The 12,655-nt window shown below is 39.6% G+C and overlaps 2 protein-coding genes across 2 annotated transcripts in view; one reads left to right on the top strand and one right to left on the bottom strand.

Moving 5' to 3' along the window:
• LOC139745538 (nuclear receptor 2C2-associated protein-like) overlaps window positions 1-2,270 on the bottom strand; it is a 5,969-nt gene extending 3,699 nt beyond the window's left edge. Inside the window, exons 1-3 of the mRNA XM_071655928.1 lie at window positions 2,233-2,270; window positions 1,363-1,453; window positions 815-988 (exon numbers count right to left, since the gene is read on the bottom strand). Of these exons, the coding sequence (XP_071512029.1) occupies window positions 815-988; window positions 1,363-1,453; window positions 2,233-2,270 (303 nt within the window). The remainder of the gene's footprint in view (window positions 1-814; window positions 989-1,362; window positions 1,454-2,232) is intronic.
• A 320-nt stretch (window positions 2,271-2,590) lies between these two features.
• LOC139745539 (UPF0235 protein C15orf40 homolog) lies at window positions 2,591-9,218 on the top strand. Its single transcript, XM_071655930.1, has 4 exons — window positions 2,591-2,726; window positions 5,433-5,547; window positions 7,068-7,195; window positions 8,672-9,218. The coding sequence occupies exons 1-4, from the start codon at window positions 2,628-2,630 to the stop codon at window positions 8,768-8,770; spliced, it is 441 nt and encodes a 146-aa protein (XP_071512031.1). The 5' UTR covers window positions 2,591-2,627; the 3' UTR covers window positions 8,771-9,218.
• Window positions 9,219-12,655: the final 3,437 nt, after the last annotated feature.

Consider the following 12,655-nt stretch of genomic DNA (forward strand, 5'->3'; position numbering starts at 1 on the left):
TTAGGTGTGTCTTATAGAGTCCCCTTTTCATTTCTTAAAAACCCTGTCCATACCCTTCACTTTCAACTCTAATAACTTCGGAAAGGATAATGCTACTGCTTTTAAAGTTGGCATTAATCATCTACAGAATGTGTTGATAAAAGATGCTTAATTTCAGCTTGATTTCATAATCCCTTCATGGGTGTTGCTAGAGTGGTTTACTTCCTGCTTTTTTTTTTGTCCAATCAGCACAGCTTAGTAAAGATTAAGCACTTGAAGAGACCCTGTACTTCACAGCCTCTCTTCTCAGTTCACACTTTCCAGAGTATGTGCTTTCTGTCCAATACTAGGAAAGGTCAGGAGAGTCCAATTTGAATTGAGTTATACATCATTTTAAAGCTTAAAGTCTGCTCTTTCAGAATCTGCTCTTAACTAAAAATCCATGTCTGGCAACTTTTTGTTGGTTTTGTTATGCAAGGTCACATATGTACGCTTTACAAATGATTACTGAATACAGAATGTTTTTTTTTAGATTAGACAGCGTGACAAAACACACTGTCATCATTATAGGTTGTAATCATTAGCAAAAAGTCAGCTTTATCCAAAGAATTTGTGGATATGATTTAACAGTGTTATGATTCGAATAAGACAGTGACAACCTTGAACAGATGATTTTCAAGCATATTGAGTGTGCATGTGCTCGTCTATGTGTGTGTCTGCTGTCTAAGCATTTGTGACAGTGTGTGTGTGTGTGTGTGTGTGTGTGCCTATTTTATGTTTCCCCATCTCTTTCCCAATGTAAGGCATTACTGAGACACCCAAAAACAAAGGATATCTGTAGTGTGTTGTCATCCTTTGGGTAGAAGTCCATGACTTTGCTGGCATCATCACCCTGCAGGCTTCCCTCCACCCAGCAGGTCTTGCTGGCAAAGCCCCCCTGGAACTGCAGATGGAGTTCCTTCAGGTGACTGGGTTCCTGGAACTCCACATAAACCCACTGAGGCTTGCCCTAAGGATCAAATCAAATTACCAAAATGTGTAGCTCCATTTCCATAAACTAAAATTCATCATGCAATAAACCTCACTATACTGTGTTGAATACTTCATGCAAAATTCTGGCATGTAAAGATACCAACTGCAATTGCAAGCAACATGGATATAGACATTATTCAGCATCTATTGGCAGTGAAAGAAATAATATGTTTTCCTTTATTCATAGACAAAATTATGCAAATAGGAATGATAGTCAAATATTGCAACAGTAACAATGAACTGTCTACTATCATAAATACTACTTTGATACCAATACCATTACTTTTACTACTTACAAGTACAATCATGAAATAGCAAAATTATATGCCAAAACCGGCCAAAGTAGTATACCTGATCTGAGTTCCAACACGTTTCCTCATTGTTATCAAAGAGGAACTTCTTGCCGAATTGCTTGACATCTCTGTTTAAAACTGAGCTGACACTGTAAATAAAAAGAAATGGTGATAGCATTAAGAGGATTCAACAACAGAGTGAAGAGAAGACTGATATAGACCGTACTACTAGTCCTACAACTAATTTACATAAAAAATATAGAAAGCTATAGGCCTAGACTCAAGTCGAATGTTGCTCAATCTTCAGCAACTCAAGCCTCAATGAGGCAAGTCCATTAATCTTATTACCAACGATTACTAATTTTACTAGAGTCTACCCTGGCCCTTCTTGGCAATGAGATCTCACGAATCAGGACTTACTTACTACAGTACATGAGTCTACTTGGGTTTACTTGTGGGTGTAGAGACTCCACAGCACAGCCACAGCACAGGTTTAAAGGCATCTGCTTATGATGATAAGAATATGATGTGCCCCTCTCGTCGACTTGACTCACGAGGAGTCTGTATATCTTTTGATAATGTAGTCAATTTTCTGCATTTCATTCACATAAGAAGAATCAAGAACATCTCATCACAGGCTAGTCAATCCAAAATATAACTTATGTTTGAAAAGAGTCGTCGAATTGCATAGGCTAGGCCTACTCATTTCGAAATACACAAGAACATACAAATATATAAGCATATGGGACTACGAGTTGTTATTCCCGATCCCGTATTTACAAATTTATTCTAGCAAAATTGCCCCATCACAGGTTCTTAAGTACGACAAAATGATGACAAGCTACGAGAAAATATGGGATATAAATGGTTCTGTCAAGTAAATTGTGTATGTATATAATGTCGTGGCATGACTAGACTACATTCTTACCGCGAAGTCACAGCTGTTTGGGTCAAGGAAGCTGCCATGTTTGGCTACTCGAAGCGATTAGACTATCACAAAAATTACGTGAGGAGTTTGGAGAATTTATCTATATTTTATTTGTGAAATTAAGTATTATTTTATAAATATTATCACTCAAAGTATTGTTATACCTTCGGATACTTTTAGTAGAGAAAATATCATTGTTTATTTAAAAGTTAGTATATTCTCACCTTTTGGGTAAATTGGCAATTTGGCAGCAGACTACATACTGAGTCCCCCCACTGGTACCACGTGATATGTACTGTACTGGAAGGAACACAAGTTGCAAAGGGTGCAAAATATCAATGGCATTCAGTGGTGGTGTCGGGAACCTATGAACGGATTGTAAAATTCATAAACTAATGACACCAATTATATCTCTGCGAATTCGCCCGCTGTCCCTTGTTATATTCAAGTACAGCATGCCAAAGAAGAAGTCCAGCTCGGATGTCTTGAAAACGGTTCGTAATACAATGACATCGAGACCTAGCCTATAAACTTTATCTTTTCTTTAATACTATAGCTAGTCTAGCCTCTTCATTTTTGGACATTAAATTTATTCATAAAGACATTTTACGCACGTTGGAGTTTGACACCATTATTGGGTATCTGATTGTATGGGGATAGAAGGCAAAAAGAGGTGTGTTTTACTAACCTCGACTATTAAGGGTTTTGTAATACCGTGGTACATAGTAAGCAAATAATCAACGTTGGTGAAGGTGATGGGACAAACTATCACTTTCGAGGCGATCTGGATGTAGCTATCTTTCCGAAGCGCAGCTGAGGAAAGATAGCGTACACATTCAGAACGCCGAGGAAGTGATAGTTTGTCTCATTGCCTGAAACTAAAAGTTGATTATTTGCTTTATATTCCACATCTAGGGTCCTAGAAATTCCCATTTTATTCCACATCTGAAACCGTTTTAGCTGTCTTTAGGTATCCTTAGGGGCTTAGGCTACGTGTGCGCGTAGATGACAAAACAATGAAGTTACTGCGCGCACCGCGCGGCACCGAAGTGAAAGTGCGTTGCACTGTGTACTATCAAGTGACCTAGGTCACATGATAGTCCACAGTGCAACGCACTTTTATTTCGCGCGTACTCATCTTGCGTTAGGACTATGTGGACTGTGTGGAGATCAGCGAAACAAAAGGGACTATCAACATAGAGTGTAACGAACTTTTCTTCTCAGGTGATGTGATGGGCAAAACTGCGCTTCATCACGTGATCAGCCCTGGACCAATCCTATTGCAACATTCTTAGTATGTGGAATATAAAGCCTACTATTATACAATTAATATTATAATACCGGTACCTCAAACGTTAGATTGCTCTCATCTGATTGGTTAAAAGTGGCAGTGGAGTCATGAAAAAAGCTGTGTCCCATTTTTTATCAAAATGACGTCATGATTAACTGTGAATTAAATGTGAAACCATAACTACCGCCGCATAGCGGCGCGGTCTCCGGGGCTACTTGGGCCCATAATTTTAACTGTGCCCCTCACAGCAGACATTATTTGTATGCATGTGCTAATACCCACTAATACTATAGTTTCTATAATTAAATCTATTAGCAAAATTTAGTAAACTTAGTTCGTTCATCAATCAATTGAGAGTACCGGTATTGTCAGTATTAAACTAACTCGTCTCAATACTCTTTAGTAAGCAGTTGCAAGTATATCTAGGCCCTAATGTAGTTAGAGGGTCTAATTTACATTCTTCAAAGGTATTCCTGATGGAGAGTGATCTTTTTTATTGATAAATGATACACTTGTGACAAGGTGAGTTATGTGGGGTACTTGAGACAATATTATTTGGACAATACAACTATTATAAAATGGGCTTTAGAATCTCTGCAATCTGATTGGTCAATTGTCATGCATTGATTTTAACTGATCCACACTGAGCCATGCGTCCGGTAAAATCCAAACGCATGGCCATGCGTCCAGTAAAATCCAAACGCATGGCTCAAGTCTTGAATAGCGTTTTAGGTATTCGGGAAGTATGATGGGAAAATTGGTTATATTTCATGAATTTATGGGGCCATTTTATAACACAAATGATGCACAGGCCTATTTCATGGATCAGTGAGAATTAGATGCTCTCAATTAACTTTGGAACAGTCTGAAACCCACTTACTGCACTCTCATTTAAAAACAGTTCCACTTGGGCAAAGTTAAACTCACGCATCCAATTCTCACCGATCCACTCTGTCCTGTGCATCATTTGTACTAGGCCCTACAAGGCGGGGGAGATAGTGAAAAAAAGAGAAATCTAGCATATTTGATCAACACAAAGTGGCAAACTACTCTCCCATTTCCATTTGTTTGTCTCCATGGCAACCATGATTACAGCGTGCTTGAATAGATTAGGTAGATGTGAGTTTGACTTACCGGTACTCTACTCCCACCTCCCTGAGTTTGCCAATGTTGCAAAAAGCACCTTTTCAGCATGATTCTCCTCTATGTGATGCATGCAACTAAATTTACATCTGCAGTAAGCTTTTTTATGATTGAAGAAGACCGATTATCCTAAAAGAAGAAGAAAATTGAATTGATTATTCACATGCAGTGTTTTCACTTGCTATGTTGTTTCTTATCAAATAAAACGTGTTATTCAGGTTGTCTATGGTACACACAACCATTTATAGGCAATGTCTAGTACCAGTAGGGCCTACCTGCGGGTACTATTACAGGCTGTCATGCCTCATGGGATGGGTTGTCAGTGTTGATAGACGAGTGTTAATTATCATCTTTAACATCATTTTGTTTTTGCTTTTTGTTTGTTTGTTTGTTTGTTTATTTCTGTAGCAGATCACACATCTCTCAAGATCTCTTACCTCCATTTCTGGTAACAGTATTAACACCAGAGAAATTTTTAAATTCTATACACACTAAGCAAAGTGACCAGCTTTAGTAATAGTATAATCAGTTGATTTTATCCATCTAGGAAATTTGTATGTTTATTTGCATACTTGTGTTTGGGTTCATAGCTCAAACTTACTGGGCAATTGTGCAATGTGTTGAGGACCACTTTGTTAAATGAGGATTTAGTTGAATAGAACTGTTTCCTTGGCCTGAAGTGACAGGTAATGTGTGCATTATGTGACATACCCATTGCAACCATCTCAACATAGAATCATACCAGTTTTGCATTATGTTATCATAGGGTGCATCAAGTTCAGGTGAGAAATCCCCACCTGGACCTTGGAAGCAGAAGAAAGATGGCACCATATCTATCTCAATTCAGGCCAAACCAGGAGCCAAACAAAATAATATCTCAGGTAAGGACATAGAAAAGTTGGCCTAACAAAGTATTTGTGAAAGAGTCGTGTAGGCCTAGGAAAAGTAGTTTCATCTTCAGGCTATGATTTTCTTTGCAGTGAATGATAACTGATTTGTTTAAAAGAGGCAATGTATGACAAGGTTTGCTGTCACTTTACTTTGGTGTGGAGTATCACACAAAATCCTGGACTACAAACAACCTGAATACATTTATTAACTAATCATAATTGATCATGAAAGGTCCAGAATGAAGGGACAAGTTCAAAGACCAAAAGTTTACAATCTGACTTGTACTTAATGCAAGAAGTAAAACAGAGTAAAATTCACAAAAAAAAAGATTCTCATGAAATAATTATGGCTTATTCACTGCTGTTTGAATAGATTTGGTTCACTATTTCAAGATCAATATAGAATTCTGCAGGTTTAGAAGTCTTATTGTGTGCATTTTTAGCTTATGCTAAAGAAGCCTTTGACCAATTTCATCATTTGCTAAAGACCATAGAGGCACTCAAAATGTTCTGTCCAGTTTTCCAATATTACACTGCTTGAAAACATAGTCTTTTTTCTGTTGTTAAGAATGATGGATCATTGATCAATAGACATTTTAGTTCGCAGCATTATGAAGATATCAAGAGTGCTACGCCTTGTACCGTACAGTGAAATCTCCTATGAGACTGAATGCAAGGAAAACCCTTGTCCTACTATAGCATTATAGGAAATCCAATTCTGATCATAATGATTGAGCAGCTTTCTGTCAGATTTGTTTGTGCGAACTCCTCAGATATGCCGTAACTTGGTTTTAATTACTTGACTTTATTTGGTTGCATGGATGACAGTGGCATATTGGAAGAATTATTGTGTTAGCTGTTATAGCTCTCCATAGACAAAACCATTGATCTGCATTATTAGGAGCAGATGCAGCACATGCAGAGCAGCCATCTATTACTATTCAAGATTGAAGAATCAGACAAAGTGATGTAACTAAAAATGTAAGATATGATGTGTAGTGTGGTATTTTGAAGTAAATTCAATCTACAGTTGAACCTCTCTTATCCGGCCTCCCTTTATCCGGATCTCTCTATTATACGGACGCAATCTCGCCGTGATTTTTTTTTTTTTTTTAATAATTACGGGAGGAAAGGGGGATTCCCAACTCCTTGAAAACTCCTACACAAACACACATGAATTACATATACTTGATACATTTCTTTATAATTATTTAGGTAAATCATCCCAAGAATTTATAAAAGAAAATGATTTCATTCTTGCAAACACGAACCTCGATTTTGGGGTCTGTTACTGAGTGTATAAACAATGAAAAGGTTGCAGTATACACATTACTACATGTGGTACTACAATGGGCTACATCAGTACATGTGTATGTATATGTATATGTATAAAGCATTCGAGTCTCCCGTATCCGGCCAAATCCCTTATCCGGATGAGCCCCGGTCCCGACTTGTCCGGATACGAGAGGTTCAACTGTATTAGGAGTACCGTTTCCTTTCATGTGTCACAGAGATCAGTCATGAAGGAGTTGGAGTTCATATTGCAGCGCCCCCTGTTGAGGGAGAAGCGAACACCGAGCTGTTGAGGTACCTGGCATCTGTATTAGGAGTGAGAAAAAGTGATCTTTCCCTAGACAGAGTGAGTTGTGGAACACACCAGCCAGCTGTAGTGGAGAACATTTTCTGTGTTTGTTTGCTTGTTTGTTTTTTATTGTCATCTCAGTTGCTAAATGTAATAATATCTTTGTACTGTTGCATTAGATAAGTGAACTTTTCATCACATTCAATAAAATTGTGTAGAAATCTTTCGCGGGTTAGGCAGACAAAGCCATATCTGTAAAATTACCCTATGTTGTAGAATTAGATTATCACCTGGAGATAATAATGAACAATATCAAGATTTGGATTGATGCCAGGGATTGAACCCAACTTTGAGTTTTAGCCAGTGGAAACTATTAAACTGATCAGTGAATCATTAAATTATTTGTTGTATTCATTGTGTGGTCTAAATTTCTCTATTTTTAAATACTGATAATAAGTTGGTTAAAGCGCTCAGTCATATTTTATTCCCCACATTATAAAAAACTCTCCTGACTTGTTGCCCGTAGGTTTGGTTTTCATCTTTGCACAGTTGTGTGTTAACAACAAACAGGAATTGTCAAACATCATTCTCATTCTAATGACATTTGTGCTTTCTGGTAATTATTTAACAACAGTGCGATTCAGTACAATTGATTCATTTCGAATGAGGGTTATGAGGTGCATTATTAAAGGCATTGTTTGTTTCATTAATTCAGTGTGGCACTCTGAATGATTATTAAAATGGAGTTGAGCTCTGATATGATATTGATCATAGACTGATGTGAATTCTTCTCATTCATCCAGTGGAAGTACAAGATCAATAATTAGTTGAATCAAGAAACTGGAAAACAAACTCACTGTTGGGACGTTTTGCCAATTATCTATTGGCTTCTTCGGGCGAATGATGCTCCTGATGATGAAATGGCCGTTAAATAGTGCGAGATTGTTCAGAGCGCACTGGACCTTGTCCAGCGCGCGAATGGCAGCTTGGGATCTTGCGAACGGCCCGATGACCACTCATTTACTCATTTAACACTAAGGTCGCAAGGAAGTGATTATCCTGGACAGAGAATCCAAATGGTGTGAAAGAGGTGTCAAGGAAGCCATCTGGGAATGTGTGGAAAGACCCACACTTAACAAGAGAGGAGGTCTTCGTTTCAATTCATCGCACGCGTGGGACCGGGCCGTTCGCAAGATCCCAAGCCGTCTTTCGCGTGCTGGACAAGGTCCAGTGCAATCTGCACAATCTCGCACTATTTAAAGGCCATTCCATCTTCGGGAGCATCATTCGCCTGAAGAAGCCAATTGATAATTGGCGAAACGTCGCAACAGTGAGTTTGTTTTCCAATTTCTTGATCCCACTTATTGTTGATATTGATCATATTACATGACTTTCAAAGTGAATTTCACATTGATTTCACACTTTTCCTTTTTTTTAAAATGATCAACATCCATATACATGTATTGTGAAGTGGTGTTTCATTGGAAGAAATGTCACTCATGCATTTTTTCGTACCATCGTTTTTTCCACCAGGGAGCCAAGTCAAGGTCAAAGACTGTCAGTGTAGCGAGTGGGATTCTCACTACCAATGAAATTCTCAGCAAGCTGCAAACTGCCTGCAAAGATGGGTGAAACCAGAATTCCCTAGGATGTTCGAAACCGGAATCCCCTAGAGTGAGATGACTGGATGGAGAGGACCTGACAATTCTTGACACAACTCCACTCACAATAGGGTTGAGATGAACGGGTGGAAGCAATATTCCATCACTTTTGCCTAGATGAACATATTCATGATATGGGTGGATCAAACCATTGGTCTCCTCTTGAATAAAGGAGGAGGTGGTATGGAGGCACTGAGTCTCCATGGTGATTTTCCATTTGGAAAAATGATGAGGTTGGTGGGTGATACAGAGGTCTCTGGTACTTTTGTGAATTACAAGATTGTAGCACCCTCCCAATGATGAGGGGGGATGTCTGAATACAAGAGAAGATGAAAGTACTGAGTCAAGCTGAGCAGTGTGGTATAACAGAGTGAAGAACCACTACCAACATCCAAACTGGTTGAGTTGTCCAGTCTTTCTTTCAGGAAGGGGCTGGGATCACTCTCCAAATGGGGAGGGGCAGCATCTCACTTTGAGGGACACATCACTGTGGCTCTTAGGGTATTTGCTGCTAAAACAAAAGATACTGTGTAAACCATTTTTTTTTGGGGGGGGGAGGGGGGAGTATTTCTGTTTGGTTCCACACTTTTTCCTCCAAAAAACTAATGTCTGCTAGTTATTTGAACTTTGCCAAGAAAAGACAAGAAAATTTGGAGACTGAAGTTGAGATGTGCCTGTGTGAACAAACTTGTACAAACATTAGTTTGACTTATTGTGGCACCCCCTGGTTCTCATCATCTCCTTGGTTGGAGGTGGAGATGATGCCCTCTGCGGTGAGCATCATCTCATACCTTGTTTTGTGTACATGTGAGTCTATCTTATGATTGGGGCAATTGTTATACTGTGATGAGTTCTGAGCAGAAGGAATCAAATGATTTATTTAGGATAAATCTTATGATTACAATGGAGGGGAGCTATCAACCAGATGATTAAGTTATCAGTGGTGCCATGTGTGTTGCCATGGCCTACTACACAGTACTTTGCAGTGGCACATCATTATTCATTATGTGAAGGGCTCCACCTGGAGTCACATACATTACATTCCACTTTGTTTGTAAAGAAGCATTCTTTTGTCAGTAACCTATGAGGACATATCTGTACTAGGAAAAAAAACCGCAGTCTATTCTGATGTCATTTCTAAATCTCACACCTGTCTCAATAAGTGCTACATGCCGGCAGTATCATTATAAAGTACTGTCTAGCCTTGTACCTAAATATCCAGTTATTTATAGTACCATAACAACATCATTTTTGGCTGAATGTCTCGAGTGAAATACATACTAATGATAAAACATCTAAACAGTTGCATATATCAAAATACTCAATAACATGAGATCCTGAGGGCTCAACACAAAAACCTTGCATGTAGCAACACCATCTGTTAGGCATCAACATTAAAACTCCTTTCATGGCCTATTTACAATGTAGATACAAATGAGTTGATTTCTCACTGTTTCAATTACTCACATGTGTGTATGATTAGTCATTTTGACTGGTGGTCTATACTGGGGAAGGGTTAGATTAAGAAGCCACAGCCTTGAATCATAGGCTGTAAGCATAAAAGCATATGTCGAAGACAAGGTGGGGCTGATGTGAGTGGCTTAAGGTGTATCATCTGTAGTGGCTTATGATCAGATTTTACAGTGCGCTGCTTACTGTAGACAGATGTATGAAAATATTCACATCTGAGTACCATAGTCAACATTTCTCTCTCAATATTGGCACATTGTGCTTCCGCATTGCAGAGTGTTTTCAGTGCATACCTGATAGGTTGATCATCCTGGAGCAGTGTTGCTCCAAGCCCATGTGAAGAGGCGTTGACCTGAATGGTTGTTTCCTTGTTTGGATCAAAATATCGTAGGGTTGCAGATTCGCAGATTTGCTCACTTATGGCGTCAAATGCGCGTTAGTGATTCTCGCTCCACACAAAACTGCTATCTTGCTGGAGACGCTCACAGGGATGCCAAGTTCAAAAAATTTTTATGGGTGAGATTTTCATGACTCGGCATCACTCGGCATTTCGGCGTGGGAATGTGCCAGCGAGCGAGGGTGTGGGAGGGGTTTTCCCCTCCTGTGGCCTCCTACGGTAGGGAGCTTTTTCAATTTGTAGCTCTTAATGGTGCGATCAGGTGCATACTTAAATGTCCATTTTTTACTTATTTTGAAAGACAAAGGGAAATGTACCTTCAATTGCAACTATCACTTAAATCTTTTGAGCTATGCTCATTATTATAGACCCAAGTTACAGACTTCGCCCGATGCGTGAGAAAAATGGGTGCCATGCGTGAGATCGTGAGACGGCCCCTAAATGCTTGAGTCTCACGCAAAATGCGTGAGACTTGGTAGCTCTGCGCTCATGAAGATCAGCTCTGATGGCCAACATCTTGGGGATGAACAAACCATTGCAGCTGTGCTTTGCCAGGTGGTGGCGCTATTTCTCTGATGGCGCTTGCATTTGTTGGATCCGGATGCATTGCCCTGTTCATCATAGAGCAAGGCAAAGAATGCTACCTGCTTCTGCTTGATAGCGCATTTCTGTTGTGGAATTTGAGGTGGGATTTCTTTGTCAGTTGGTGCAGACATCTGTCATGTGACTCCTCGGTGTCATCATTAAACCACAATGTCATCACCAATGCCAATCACCCCATCACGCTGCTCGAGGATTTGATCCATTCGTAGCTGAAACACCTCCCGGATCATTGCTGGCCCAAAAGGCATCCGTCTGCCGCAATAGCGTCCAAACGGGGTATTAAAGGTAGTGAGGAGGGCACTCTCCTCATCCAGATGCACCGACCAGTACCCCTGCTTGGCGTCTAGCTTGCTGAACACCTTGGCGCTGGACAGCTTATGAGTTCTGGGGGGGGGGGGGGTTCTGTTGTCATGAGATTTTTTTGACACCCACTGATTTAAATCATGACATCAACGACATGAAATGTTAGCGTCACCTAGGAGCAAAGGAAACTGTGTTGTGGAAAGAAAACACCATGTTTTACTTTCTAGCACTCAAGTCATTGATTTTTACTGCACTCATGGATCCTTGGGTGGTTTTTGTGGTTTGGAAGGCAGTGAGGAGTTTTTACTGTAGCATCCAACAAATTTGCTAAATTCACTTAGTGTGTTTAGTTGCGCATCTGTTCATTGCAACTTACATGGTGCTCCATACACAGCTTCATGTTCATTTCTCAAGTTGCTGTGTAAAAGCTGTGAACAAATAAAGGTATCATAAACCTCTTGCTCATGACATATCGTTTGTTCTTCAATCAATAAACAGTTTGCTTTACACTATGCATTGCAAATCAAATGTTCTGTGCAGCTTCCTTGATTGCACACTGGTTGATAGCTTACTTCGGGTCTGTTCAAACCCTACAGTAAATCATAATTATCTTCTTAACTAGGGTTTCGTTTTTAATTGTGTCCACAAACTTAATATCATTCTGTGAAAGTGCTACTCCTTTACTTCTTCCATAGCCCTAAGAATGTTTGAAAGTGATGTTTCCTCCTTGATTGACAGCTTATGTGCAAAATGCACCTTCTTTCCCTCTGCTCCCATCTCACCAGGAACCTTGTAGGTTGATATGCAGTGACTGATTCCAACAGGACTGTTCTTGTGTGTGAGTTCATCATCATCCAAGGAGCCCACAATTCTCAATCCAAAGTCTGTACTGAGTCCATAGGTTCTGTCATTATCATTAGGGTGGATAACGCCGTAGGGATGAGTGCGCGAGCACAGTCATAACTGATCAACAGCCCCACTTCGTAGAACTGTGGAGGCTTCAATTTGTTAATTAGCCAGACCAGAAAGATGTGGAATGTTCCTTGCCATTTCAGGAGTCGGGTATGCATTTATGGTTTGTTG

Source organism: Diadema antillarum, unplaced genomic scaffold, assembly GCF_040938485.1.
Source record: "Diadema antillarum isolate AM-2024a unplaced genomic scaffold, OU_Dant_1.0 seq00001274_RagTag, whole genome shotgun sequence".
NCBI lineage: Eukaryota > Metazoa > Echinodermata > Echinoidea > Diadematoida > Diadematidae > Diadema > Diadema antillarum.

Bases quoted from the DNA above. Each gene is read 5' to 3' on its own strand.
- LOC139745539 (XM_071655930.1), top strand. From the start codon at position 2,628: ATGACACCAATTATATCTCTGCGAATTCGCCCGCTGTCCCTTGTTATA. The intron at 2,727-5,432 runs GTTCGTAATACA...ATGTTATCATAG, and splicing joins GCTCGGATGTCTTGAAAACG to GGTGCATCAAGTTCAGGTGA. The intron at 5,548-7,067 runs GTAAGGACATAG...CATGTGTCACAG, and splicing joins CAAACAAAATAATATCTCAG to AGATCAGTCATGAAGGAGTT.